At 48.7% G+C, this 13,528-nt stretch overlaps 1 protein-coding gene across 1 annotated transcript in view; it reads right to left on the reverse strand.

The window, feature by feature from the left end:
* Nucleotides 1–6,360: 6,360 nt before the first annotated feature.
* Nucleotides 6,361–13,528, reverse strand: part of LOC139280568 (decorin-like) — a 67,399-nt gene continuing 60,231 nt past the window's right edge. The window contains exons 7-8 of the mRNA XM_070900074.1: nucleotides 7,891–8,029; nucleotides 6,361–7,191 (exon numbers count right to left, since the gene is read on the reverse strand). Of these exons, the coding sequence (XP_070756175.1) occupies nucleotides 6,997–7,191; nucleotides 7,891–8,029 (334 nt within the window). The 3' untranslated portion in view covers nucleotides 6,361–6,996. The remainder of the gene's footprint in view (nucleotides 7,192–7,890; nucleotides 8,030–13,528) is intronic.

A 13,528-nucleotide genomic window follows, 5' to 3' on the forward strand; every position in this document is an offset into this window, starting at 1 on the left:
GACCTCGCTCTGTCAAACCCGTGTGGTGGCTGGTGTGCAACGGTCACCCCACGTTAAAAAAATCCACCCACAGGCATCTTCCACCCTTCAGGATGTAGTTCAGGACTGGAACATCAGGTCCTTCATTGAAACATCTGGGAACTCTTGTGGAAGCAAGTCATCCTCGTTCGAGGGATCGCCTATTATGATGATGATGACACAAAATGTAAAACAAGACTTTAAAGGGTAGATTTTCCTGTCCGGAGTAGGGTGAAACTCCACTGTGATTCTGGTGGTCAGGGCGCAGGTTGGGGTGGACCCAGCATCTATCAAATTTGCACCTCAAGTAAACTCCCCCACAAGTTGTATGCTGGGGCGCGAGAGATGGCGGTTCTCAAACCCACCTCGGTTACATCTCAGACTGACTTTGGGCGGTTCTGGGCTATCCCAGGGATTCCACCCAGCTTGCCCCAGATAAGCCCAATGGATTCAATGCCTGCTGAGAGTGGAGAATGAAGAATATTGCTTCTCGTTTTATCGTCACCTCAATGCCGGCTTCAAAGGTGTCCCTTATCTGAGTGACAGGGCGGCACTCTGAGTATCAGCACCTCAGCAGGGTAGGCATTACTGTTACACCGCATACAGTACACATCCTGCATCGGTGAGTGGGACTATGTGTGGTTCCAGACCTCTCCCTGTCCCTCACCCTTGTGCTTTCTGCTCTCTTCTCCTGTAAGGGGAGAACAGACTGACCTGTGAGTGATTGAAGGTAGCTGGTGGGATCGGTGTGGGGTGTCAGTGGGTGAGTCCCGCGGGCGGTTTTGACTGGCTGAGTGGGCAGGGTTACAATCACCCCTATAATGCTTGTCCTCACTATGGTCAGTGGGTATCTGTTGGTTTTGGGGCAGGTGCTTGAGGAAGAAAAAGAAAAAACTTGCATTTGTATAGCACCTTTCACATCTTCAGGATGTCCCAAAACACTTTACAGACATTAAGTATTTTTTGGAGTGTAGTCACTGTTGTAATGTAGGAAACGCAGCAGCCAATTTGTGCACAGCAAGCTCCCACAAACAGCAATGTGATAATGACCAGATTATCTGTTTCCATGATGTTGGTTGAGGGATACCTTCCATCATCACAGGCAGTCTCTCGGAATCGAGGAAGACTTGCTTCCACTCTTAACATGAGTTCTTAGGTGGCTGTATAATCCAAATAGAGAATCACAGTCCCTGTCACAGGTGGGACAGACAGTGGTTGAGGGAAGGGGTGGGTGGGACTGGTTTGCCGCACGCCCCTTCCGCTGCCTGCGCTTGGTTTCTGCATGCTCTCGGCGACGAGACTCGAGATGCTCAGCGCCCTCCCGGATGCATTGAGGGATAAATATTGGGATAACTCACACCTCTGCTCTTCTTCCAAATAGTGAAGAATTACCTCCACCGAGAGAGCAGACAGGGGCCTCGATTTAACGTCTCATTCAAAAAGTTCGCAATTGGCTGGAAAGAGCTTTGAGACGTCCGGTAGTCATGAAAGGCGCTATATAAATTCAAGTCTTTCTTTTTATTAAGGTGACCAAGTGTTCACGTTGCAACTTGTCAGACTGTTGATCAGCAAATGCTCCTGTTACTTCATACTGTTCTCCAAGTGTGAAGATATAACACACTCACAACGTGGACACTCCAAGTGGTTGTTATAATATCGATAGATTTTTGGACTCTAGGGGAAATGGGGTTTGGGTGGGAAAGTGGAGTTGAGGCAGAAAGAAAGAAAAACTTGCATTTATATAGCGCCTTTCATGACTACCGGACATCTCAAAGCACTTTACAGCCAATTAAGTACTTTTGGAGTGTAGTCACTGTTGTAATGTGGGAATCGCGGCAACCAACTTGCGCACAGCAAGCTCCCACACACACAGCAATGTGATAATGACCAGATCATCTGTTTTTGTTATGTCAATTGAGCGATAAATATTGGCCAGGACACCGGGGAGGACTCTGTTGCTCCTCTTCGAAATAGTGCCGTGGGACCTTTTACATCCCCCTGAGAGAGCAGACGGGGCCTCGGTTTAATGTTTCATCTGAAAGATGGCCCCTCCAACAGTGCAGCACTCCCTCGGCACTGCACTGGGAGTGTCAGCCTGGATTTTTGTGCTCAAATCGCTGGAACAGGACTTGAACCCACGACCTTCTGACTCAGAGGCGAGAATGCTGCCCACTGAACCACAGCTGACACTAAGATCAGCCACGATTGCATTGAATGGCGGAGCAGGCTCGAGGGGCTGTACGACCTACTCCTGCTCCTATTTCTCATGTTCTTAGATTATAATCAACATTAATAGAAAGCTCACAGATCTGGACTTGGGTTGGGTTGCTAGAAACAGGCAACGAATACAGCTAAGAACAGTTAATTTTTGCATCAAAGACGGGTTCTGCTGGTGGTGGGGCTGACCCAAGATATTGCCTTTTTTCACATTTGGTTTTAAAAGAGCCGCAGAATTCAATTGGCAAAAAACTCTGCAGAAACAAGACTTTCAAATGTCTGGCCAAGAACGATTGTCATATCCAGCACTTGCCAGAGGAAATGACTTAGGGAAAAAACAGTGCCTCCAGGTCTGATATGTGCCTTTTCCCAGCACACATGGGGGTCTTTGTGTGAGAAGATCGGAGAACACAGAATGTGTGGTTCTGGTGAAGGTTTGTTTATCATGACTCAGGCCCAGTAACGAGGTCTCATTTCCTTAAACTGCGAGCTGCAGTTCTCAGTAGAGAGGAACACAAATGAGTGACATCGCCAACCCTGACTGCCCCCAGCTTGGTGGTGTGAAATGGTGTCAAAATATTACTGTCAAGTAAAAGCACTGCGAAGGGAAGCTAAGAAATGCTTGTAGTGTGGTCACAACAGGAGGAATTTAGGGGCTTACTGTTCCTTGACTAAAACGAATACTTGGGTCAATTTTGTCAAAGGGAAGCAGATACAATTCCCATTCATATTTATTTATCCGTTCCTAGGCTTTGCAAATCTATTGAATTGGGAATGATCTTCCCATTTATCGATAGAGCAGAACTTCACACACCGATATTTCAAACCTTGCAATGAGTTGAAGAGACACCAAGCGAGACAGGTAAAAAGAAAAACGTATTCCTGCATTTATTTAGTGACTTTCACCTCCACCGCACATCCCAAAGTGCTTTACAGCCAATGGAGTACTTTCTGAAGTGTGGCCACTGTTGTCCTTCAGGGAAGGAAATCTGCCGCCCTTACCTGGTCTGGCCGATATGTGACTCCAGACCTACAGCAATGTGGTTGACCCTTAACGGCCCTCTGAAATGGCGGCTCACCACCACCTTCTCAAAGGGCAATTAGGGATGGGCAATAAATGCCGGCCTTGTCAGCGACGCCCACATCCCGCGAATAAAGAAAAAATCTTATCTGTACCTTTCATTTTTGCAAAGACCTGTATGATGTTTCCTCCCAACCTTCTTCAGTGAAAATATATATAAGTACTTGAGCCTCTCTTCATAATTTAGAGCTGGATTTTCCTCTGAAAATGGGCGGTGTAATGTGTGCACCTGTGAGCATGCTCACCGGTTTGTTGAGTTGTTGCTATCCTCGTCTGCCGTCCGGACACATCATGGCACACCATCTTGCTGTCCGGAGGAGGCGGGGGTCCGCAATGAAATGCACTCTACGCGGGAATCCTCTCCCGTGCCATAAATTTTTAAGTCGGTTCACGGGCTCCCAGGCCGCCTGCAATTTTTGCGGTCTGGAAGAGTCCGCGTTCCATGTTTATGTTGAGTGTGTGAGGTTGCAGCCCCTCTTCCATTATTTGAAGGGGTGCTCCTCAAATTCTGGTTGCGCTTCAGTCCCACACTCCTGATCTTTGGGCACCCTGTGCGGAGGGGAGCGGGGCAGGTCGGAGGGCCTCCTCGTAGGACTGCTCCTGGGCCTGGCCAAGGGGACCATCAGCCGGTCCAGGCAGCGGGCGGTCGAGGGGGTCGTTCAGCCCGACTGCCTGCCTCTCTTCCGCGGTTACATCCGAGCCAGGGTGTCCCTGGAGATGGAGCACGCGGTGTCCACCGGTACGCTCGCGGCCTTCTGCGAGAGGTGGGCGCCGGAGGGACTGGAGTGTGTCATCACCCCCGGGAACAGAATTTTAATTTGATCATTTAAGTTTAATTTGTATAATTTGTTTAATTTTCCGGTTTTAGTGCCCCCGCCCCCTTTTAGCCAGGGGGCACTAGTATAATTTATGTTTTTAGTGCCCTAAACCCCGCCCCCCCCCCCCAAAAAAAGGGGCACTGGAAAAAAAATGATTTGGGAATGTGCCCCCCTCATCCACTTGCAGGGGGCATTTGTTTAAAGTGCACAACTAAAATAGTTGAACTGATAATGTGTCGTGTGATTGTTAAACCTTTGCTAATAAACCAACTAGTTCTCAACAGCAGTGTGTTGCTATGAATTGTTAGACAAAGAACCCATGAAGCAAATACATTCCAGGCGGGAAGGCCTATCGCTGCAGCCAGCGTGGGACTACATTTCCCCCCTCACCCTGATGCAGGAATCGTGGCCGACTGAATCTTGCCTGTCCCACTGTATTTGAATGGTGGATGAGTGTCGGGGTAAAGCCTGAAAATCTGGCCATTTTCGCTCCTTCCTTCTTCTGTTGCCCCCTGACCCCAGAACCAACGGAGAGGTGGCAATCAGGCCTGGGGCATTGGCGGGAAGGGAGACAAGGGGCCTTCAATGGAGGGCGGCGGCCTAGTATTGTACCCCGTCACACTGCCCTCGCTCACCTGCCATGAAAAGGCTCCACCTCAACCCGAGGCCTTGTTCACTTGGAGCTAAGATCTTTAGGGGGGCTTCTGTGAAATTTTAATCCCCCCGCCCCCATGATGGGCGTGAGAGGAACGGAGCGAGCGGAGGCTTAAATCGGTAAAAATGTGAAACCCGCCCTCCCAACCCGCCACGAACATGCCTACTTCGGGTTTAAACGCGACAGGTTTGGGGAGGTTCAAATAATCGGCTCTGGAGAGGCGGGTCAGTGATTATAATATTTCAATCAGGCTCGGCGCCGCAGATTTTGGGAGCCATTGTTTTATTTAAGGGCGGGCCGTGTATTGCTGGGCTCGGGAATCCCGGCAGGTAAAGGGAGGCGAGAGCTGGCGGGTCCCAGCACTGCTTGTGGGCCTGGAGGGGCAGGAGTGCTCCCCCACCACTGCCCCCCCCACCGTTCGTGATCGGCCGATACCACCCCCCTCCCCATTCTCTCCCCCACGCGATCTCAATCATTCCTTCAGCCGACCCCTCCCCACGATCTACGGCCCTCCCACCCAACTACCCAAAATCTCTCCTCCCCCCGCCCCCCACCAATATCAGGGCCAGTGTTCCAGTTGCGTGCCAGTGCGATATTTAGTGTGTATTACATATTTGCCCAATTTTTAACATGTCTATTTTGATTATTTCTCCAAAGTACTTTGGCCTCTCCAAACCTCGCCGTCACACAATGCCTGGCAAGTTCCATTCCGTAGGGTTGTCGTTGCACTCTCACTCACGCATCGACAATTCCTCCAGATATTCAGCTGCAAACACCAGTTGGCCAAAAGCTCAAGCAAGACAGGGTTCTGCGCCATAACGCAATGGGCTCTGTGCCAGAAAGATATTTGGAAATAATTGCGGTTGGAACTGAAAACTAGGATTGCTTTTCTGTTGGAACGAGACTCCGAGATATTCTCAATGCTTGTGTCTTGGCAGGTAACTAAGACAATTTTATAACCAGTTTTGCATAATGAAAGAACTTTAATACACAGGGTTTGGGAATTTAGAGCAGTGTTTAACTTGTACTGATGAAAGAACAATGTATCCAATGTTGTTTAAAAGTAAAGGATTATATGTATAACAAATGGGACCTGTCTACTTGTCGAAATGTATAAGATTATGAGGGGGTTTGATAAGGTGGATGCAGAGAGAATGTTCCCACTGATGGGGGAGACTAGAACTAGGGGGCATGATCTTAGAATAAGGGGCCGCCCATTTAAAATAGAGATGAGGAGAAATTTCTTCTCTCAGAGGGTTGTAAATCTGTGGATTTCGCTGCCTTAGAGAGCTGTGGAAGCTGGGACATTGAATGGATTTAAGACAGAAATAGACGGTTTCTTAAACGATAAGGGAATAAGGGGTTATGGGGAGCGGACAGGGAAGTGGACCTGAGTCCATGATCAGATCAGCCATGATCATATTAAATGGCGGAGCAGGCTCGAGGGGCCGTATAGCCGACTCCTGCTCCTATTTCTTATGTTCTTATGTTTGCGCAGAAGATGTTGAATGCTTATAATGAGCGTCTGTTTATGAGTACGAGTCAAGAAATGAATCAATGGGAAACGGGTCTGGAGCTTACAATATATTTTGTATAGGCATCACTGAGTCATTGAGCACCAACATGCTGCTTAGGGTACATACAGTTTGCAAAGAATGGGAGAGCCACTTTGTGCAACCAATCAAACACCCCCCCCACCACCCCTTCCCCCACAACACACAAAAGCTTTCACCGTGAGAGAAACAGGAACAATCAAAGGATTTCCGCAGAATTCTCTTCCAAATGTGGCCGCAATTGTCGGCTAAAGGTGATGAGATTTGGCAAGACAGGGGCGCCGACCCTCGGCGGGACGGATGAACGGACGGGAATGACGAGCCATAGAGAGCGTGTGGCTGGCAAGTCGTCATAGCGACGGATAATAAATTAGCGGCTGTGGTCGGACCATATGTCACAGACCCTCGCCTGCAGGCGTTACAGAGTGAGTGATGGTTGGGGGGGACCCGATGGAGATTGCGGTTCCTACACTTATTCGGGAGTAATGGAGAGATTTTTAATAACACCACTTTTTGTTTGTCGAAGTCAGCTACGATGAGCTGCGGCCGTTTAACCTAACTAGCAGTTCTTGGGGGGGGGGGGGGCTTAATAAAAAAAACTGTACGTGAGATGCTCAGCGCTTGACACGACATTTCCTCCTTGCGGGTGGGGTTTTACTTGAAGTTGCCGAGCTGGATGGCCGCACTGTTCATGGCACAGCGGAAAGTAACGGGAAGGATCTCCCAGTACGGGACGGGGTTGTTGAAGAGGCTGATCCCAGAGTATAGGTTCTTCTTCGCGTAATAATCCAGGCCACAGAAGTCGTTGACACCCACGGCCGGGATGCGGTTGTTGTGGAGGTAAACCACCTGGTGGGCAAAAGGAAAACACAAAAAGTGTTCAACATAAGAACATAAGAAATAGGAGCAGGAGTAGGTCACTTGGCCCCTCGAGCCTGCTCCGCCATTCAATAAGATCATGGCTGATCTGATCATGGACTCAGCTCCACTTCCCCGCCCGCTCCCCATAACCCTTGGCTCTCTTATCGTTGGCAACAACGGTGATCAGTGAAAGGTACTGCATTTACATAGCGCCTTTCACCACATCCCAAAGCACTTTACAGCCAATGAAGTACTTTTTGTTTTGAAGCATTGTCGCTCTTATAATGTAGGAAATGCAGCAGCCGATTTGTGCATAGCAAGCTCCCACAAACAGCAATGAGATAATGATCATGAAATCTGTTTTTTTTTGTGATGTTGGTTGAGGGATAAATATTGGCCAGGCCCCCTGCTCTTCATCAAAATAGTGGCCTTGGGATCTTTTACATCCACCTGAGAGGGCAGACGGGGCCTCGGTTTAATGTCTCATCTGAAATACAGCACCTCCGACAGTGCAGCACTCCCTCAGCACTGCACTGGGAGTGTAGCCTAGATTTTCGTGCTCAAGCCCCTGGAGTGGGAATTGAACCAACAACCTTCTGACTCAGAGGCAAGTGTGCTGCCCACTGAGCCACGGCTGATACATTAACAATAAATATATCACTGTTTGCCATGTCCTTTGTTCCATACCTGGATATATCGATGGTCAGCCAAGCCGCCAGGCACTTTGATGAGTGCATTGTTGTCCAGGTGGAGTTCTCTCAGGTAGGGTGCGTTGTCCAGTGAGCCATTGTCCACCGTGGCGATCTCATTGAAACTCAGGCCCAGTCTGCAATGGCGGGAGAGAATTAGAACGCGAGTGTACACACGTCGCGAAAGCTTACAAGTTGATCACGGGCAATTTTGCATTAATATATGCACCCGGCAGGAACCAAAATGATGGCCAGGTTACTCATAGAAACATAGAAACATAGAAAATAGGTGCAGGAGTAGGCCATTCGGCCCTTCGAGCCTGCACCGCCATTCAATGAGTTCATGGCTGAACATGCAACTTCAGTACCCCATTCCTGCTTTCTCGCCATACCCCTTGATCCCCCGAGTAGTAAGGACTACATCTAACTCCTTTTTGAATATATTTAGTGAATTGGCCTCAACAACTTTCTGTGGTAGAGAATTCCACAGGTTCACCACTCTCTGGGTGAAGAAGTTTCTCCTCATCTTGGTTCTAAATGGCTTACCCCTTATCCTTAGACTGTGACCCCTGGTTCTGGACTTCCCCAACATTAATAAGAACATAAGAACATAAGAATTAGGAACAGGAGTAGGCCATCTAGCCCCTCGAGCCTGCTCTGCCACCCAACAAGATCACGGCTGATCTGGCCGTGGACTCAGCTCCACTTACCCACCCGCTCCCCATAACCCTTAATTTCCTTATTGGTTAAAAATCTATCTATCTGTGACTTGAATACATTCAATGAGCTAGCCTCAACTGCTTCCTTGGGCAGAGAATTCCACAGATTCACAACCCTCTGGGAGGAGAAATTCCTTCTCAACTTGGTTTTAAATTGGCTCCCCTGTATTTTGAGGCTGTGCCCCCTAGTTCTAGTCTCCCCGACCAGTGGAAACAACCTCTCCGCCTCTATCTTGTCTATCCCTTTCATTATTTTAAATGTTTCTATAAGATCACCCCTTATCCTTCTGAACTCCAACGAGTAAAGACCCAGTCTACTCAATCTATCATCATAAGGTAACCCCCTCATCTCCGGAATCAGCCTAGTGAATTGTCTCTGTACCCCTTCCAAAGCTAGTATATCCTTCCTTAAGTAAGGTGACCAAAACTGCACGCAATACTCAAGGTGCGGCCTCACCAATACCCTGTACAGTTGCAGCAGGACCTCCATGCTTTTGTACTCCATCCCTCTCGCAATGAAGGCCAACATTCCAATCGCCTTCCTGATTACCTGCTGCACCTGCAAACTAACTTTTTAGGATTCATGCACAAGGACCCCCAGGTCCCTCTGCACCTCAGCATGTTGTAATTTCTCCCCATTCAAAGAATATTCCATTTTACTGTTTTTTTTCCCCAAGGTGGATGACCTCACATTTTCCGACATTGTATTCCATCTGCCAAACCTTAGCCCATTCGCTTAACCCATCTAAATCTCTTTGCAGCCTCTCTGTGTCCTCTACACAACCTGTTTTCCCACTAATCTTTGTGTCATCTGCAAATTTTGTTACACTACACTCTGTCCCCTCTTCCAGGTCATTTATGTATATTGTAAACAGTTGTGGTTCCAGCACCGATCCCTGTGGCACACCACTAACCACCGGTTTCCAACCCGAAAAGGACCCATGTATCCCGACTCTCTGCTTTCTGTTAGCCAGCCAATTCTCGATCCATGCTAATACATTTCCTCTGACTCCACGTACCTTTATCTTCTGCAGTAACCTTTTGTGTGGCACCTTATCGAATGCCTTTTGGAAATCTAAATACACCATATCCATCGGTATACCTCTATCCACCATGCTCGTTATATCCTCAAAGAATTCCAGTAAATTAGTTACACGTGATTTCCCCTTCATGAATCCATGTTCCTTCTGCTTGATTGCACTATTCCTATCTAGATGTCCTGCTATTTCTTCCTTAATGATAGCTTCAAGCATTTTCCCCACTACAGATGTTAAACTAACCGGCCTATAGTTACCTGCCTTTTGTCTGCCCCCTTTTTTAAACAGAGGCGTTACATTAGCTGCTTTCCAATCTGATGGCACCTCCCCAGAGTCTAGAGAATTTTGGTAGATTATAACGAATGCATCTGCTATAACTTCCGCCATCTCTTTTAATACCCTGGTAGGTATTTCATCAGGACCAGGGGACTTGTCGACCTTGAGTCCCATTAGCCTGTCCAGCACTACCCGCCTCGTGATAGTGATTGTCTCAAGGTCCTCCCTTCCCATATTCCCGTGACCAGCAATTTTTGGCATGGTTTTTGTGTCTTCCACTGTGAAGACCGAAGCAAAATAATTGTTTAAGGTCTCAGCCGTTTCCACATTTCCCATTATTAAATCCCCTTTCTCATCTTCTAAGAGACCAACATTTACTTTAGTCACTCTTTTCCATTTTATATATCGGTAAAAGCTTCTACTATCTGTTTTTATGTTTTGCGCAAGTTTACCCTCGTAATCTATCTTGACCTTCTTTATTGCTTTCTTAGTCATTCTTTGCTGTCGTTTAAAATTTTCCCAATCCTCTTGTTTCCCACTAACCTTGGCCACCTTATACGCATTGGTTTTTAATTTGATACTCTCCTTTATTTCCTTGGTTATCCACGGCTGGTTATCCCTTCTCTTACTGCCCTTCTTTTTCACTGGAATATATTTTTGTTGAACACTATGAAAGAGCTCCTTAAAAGTCCTCCACTGTTCCTCAATTGTGCCACCGTTTAGTCTGTGTTTCCAGTCTACTTTAGCCAACTCTGCCCTCATCCCACTGTAGTCCCCTTTGTTTAAGCATAGTACGCTCATTTGAGACACTACTTCCTCACCCTCAATCTGTATTACAAATTCAACCATACTGTGATCACTCATTCCGAGAGGATCTTTAACTTGGAGATCGTTTATTATTCCTGTCTCATTCCACAGGACCAGATCTAAGATAGCTTGCTCCCTTGTAGGTTCTGTAACATACTGTTCTAAGAAACAATCCCGTATGCATTCTATGAATTCCTCCTCAAGACTACTCCATGCGATTTGATTTGACCAATCGATACGTAGGTTAAAATCCCCCATGATGACTGCTGTTCCTTTTTCACATGCCTCCATTATTCCCTTGATTATTGTCCGCCCCACCGTGAAGTTATTATTTGGAGGCCTATAAACTACGCCCACCAGTGACTTTTTCCCCTTACTATTTCTAATCTCCACCCACAATGATTCAACATTTTGTTCATTAGAGCCAATATCATCTCTCACAACTGCCCTGATATCATTCTTTATTAACAGAGCTACCCCACCTCCTTTCCCTTCCTGTCTATCTTTCCGAATCGTCAGATACCCCTGTATGTTTAATTCCCAGTCTTGGCCACCCTGCAACCACGTTTCTGTAATGGCCACCAAATCAAACCCATTTGTCATGATTTGTGCCGTCAACTCATTTATTTTATTTCGAATGCTGCGTGCGTTTAGGTAGAGTGTTTTAATACTGGTTTTTAAATCATGATTTTTAGTTTTGACCCCTCCTGCAGCCCCTTTATATTCATACATATTGTCCCTTCCTATCACCTTGTGGTTTACACTTACCCCAGTGCTACTCTGCTCTGTTGCCTCCTGCCTTTTGCATTCTTTCTTGGGGTTCTGTTCATCTGAGCTCTCACCAGCTCTAACTAGCTCAGAGCCCTCTCCTGGGTTCCCATCCCCTTGCCAAGCTCATTTAAAGCCCTCCCAACCGTACTATCAAAACCACCCGCGAGAACATTGGTCCCGTCTCTGTTGAGGTGTAACCTGTCCGACTTGTACAGGTCCCACCTTCCCCTTCCCCAGAAGCGGTCCCAATTGTTCAGGAAACTAAAACCCTCCCTCCTACACCAACGGGAGAGTGGAGAGCACCAGTTCCCACTGTCACAGGACAGAGAGTGGAGAGCACCAGTTCCCACTGTCACAGGACGGGAGAGTGGAGAGCACCAGTTCCCACTGTCACAGGACGGGAGAGTGGAGAGCACCAGTTCCAACTGTCACAGGACGGGAGAGTGGAGAGCACCAGTTCCCACTGTCACAGGACAGAGAGTGGAGAGCACCAGTTCCCACTCTCACAGGAGAGAGAGTGGAGAGCACCAGTTCCCACTGTCACAGGACAGAGAGTGGAGAGCACCAGTTCCCACTGTCACAGGACAGAGAGTGGAGAGCACCAGTTCCTACTGTCACAGGACAGAGAGTGGAGAGCACCAGTTCCCACTGTCACAGGACGGGAGAGTGGATAGCACCAGCTCCAACTGTCACAGGACAGAGAGTGGAGAGCACCAGTTCCCACCATCACAGGACGGGAGAGTGGAGAGCACCAGTTCCCACTGTCACAGGACAGAGAGTGGAGAGCACCAGTTCCCACTGTCACAGGACGGGAGAGTGGAGAGCACCAGTTCCAACTGTCACAGGACAGAGAGTGGAGAGCACCAGTTCCCACTGTCACAGGACGGGAGAGTGGAGAGCACCAGTTCCCACTGTCACAGGACGGGAGACTGGAGAGCACCAGTTCCCACTGTCACAGGAGAAAGAGTGGAGAGCACCAGTTCCAACTGTCACAGGACAGAGAGTGGAGAGCACCAGTTCCCACTGTCACAGGACAGAGAGTGGAGAGCACCAGTTCCCACTGTCACAGGACAGAGAGTGGAGAGCACCAGTTCCCACTGTCACAGGACAGAGAGTGGAGAGCACCAGCTCCCACTGTCACAGGACAGAGAGTGGAGAGCACCAGTTCCCACTGTCACAGGACAGAGAGTGGAGAGCACCAGTTCCTACTGTCACAGGACAGAGAGTGGAGAGCACCAGTTCCCACTGTCACAGGACAGAGAGTGCAGAGCACCAGTTCAAACTGTCACAGGACAGAGAGTGGAGAGCACCAGTTCCCACTGTCACAGGACAGAGAGTGGAGAGCACCAGTTCCCACTGTCACAGAACGGGAGAGTGGAGAGCACCAGTTCCCACGGTCACAGGACGGGAGAGTGGAGAGCACCAGTTCCCACTGTCACAGGACAGAGAGTGGAGAGCACCAGTTCCCACTGTCACAGGACAGAGAGTGGGGAGCACCAGTTCCCACTGTCACAGGACATAGAGTGGAGAGCACCAGTTCCCACTGTCACAGGACGGGAGAGTGGAGAGCACCAGTTCCAACTGTCACAGGACAGAGAGTGGAGAGCACCAGTTCCCACTGTCACAGGAGAGAGAGTAGAGAGCACCAGTTCCAACTGTCACAGGACAGAGAGTGGAGAGCACCAGTTCCCACTGTCACAGGACAGAGAGTGGAGAGCACCAGTTCCCACTGTCACAGGACAGAGAGTGGAGAGCACCAGTTCAAACTGTCACAGGACAGAGAGTGGAGAGCACCAGTTCCCACTGTCACAGGACAGAGAGTGGAGAGCACCAGTTCCCACTGTCACAGGACGGGTGAGTGGAGAGCACCAGTTCCCACTGTCACAGGACGGGAGAGTGGAGAGCACCAGTTCCCACTGTCACAGGACAGAGAGTGGAGAGCACCAGTTCCCACTGTCACAGGACAGAGAGTGGAGAGCACCAGTTCCCATTGTCACAGGACGGGAGAGTGGAGAGCACCAGTTCC

Source organism: Pristiophorus japonicus, chromosome 15, assembly GCF_044704955.1.
Source record: "Pristiophorus japonicus isolate sPriJap1 chromosome 15, sPriJap1.hap1, whole genome shotgun sequence".
NCBI classification, from domain to species: domain Eukaryota; kingdom Metazoa; phylum Chordata; class Chondrichthyes; family Pristiophoridae; genus Pristiophorus; species Pristiophorus japonicus.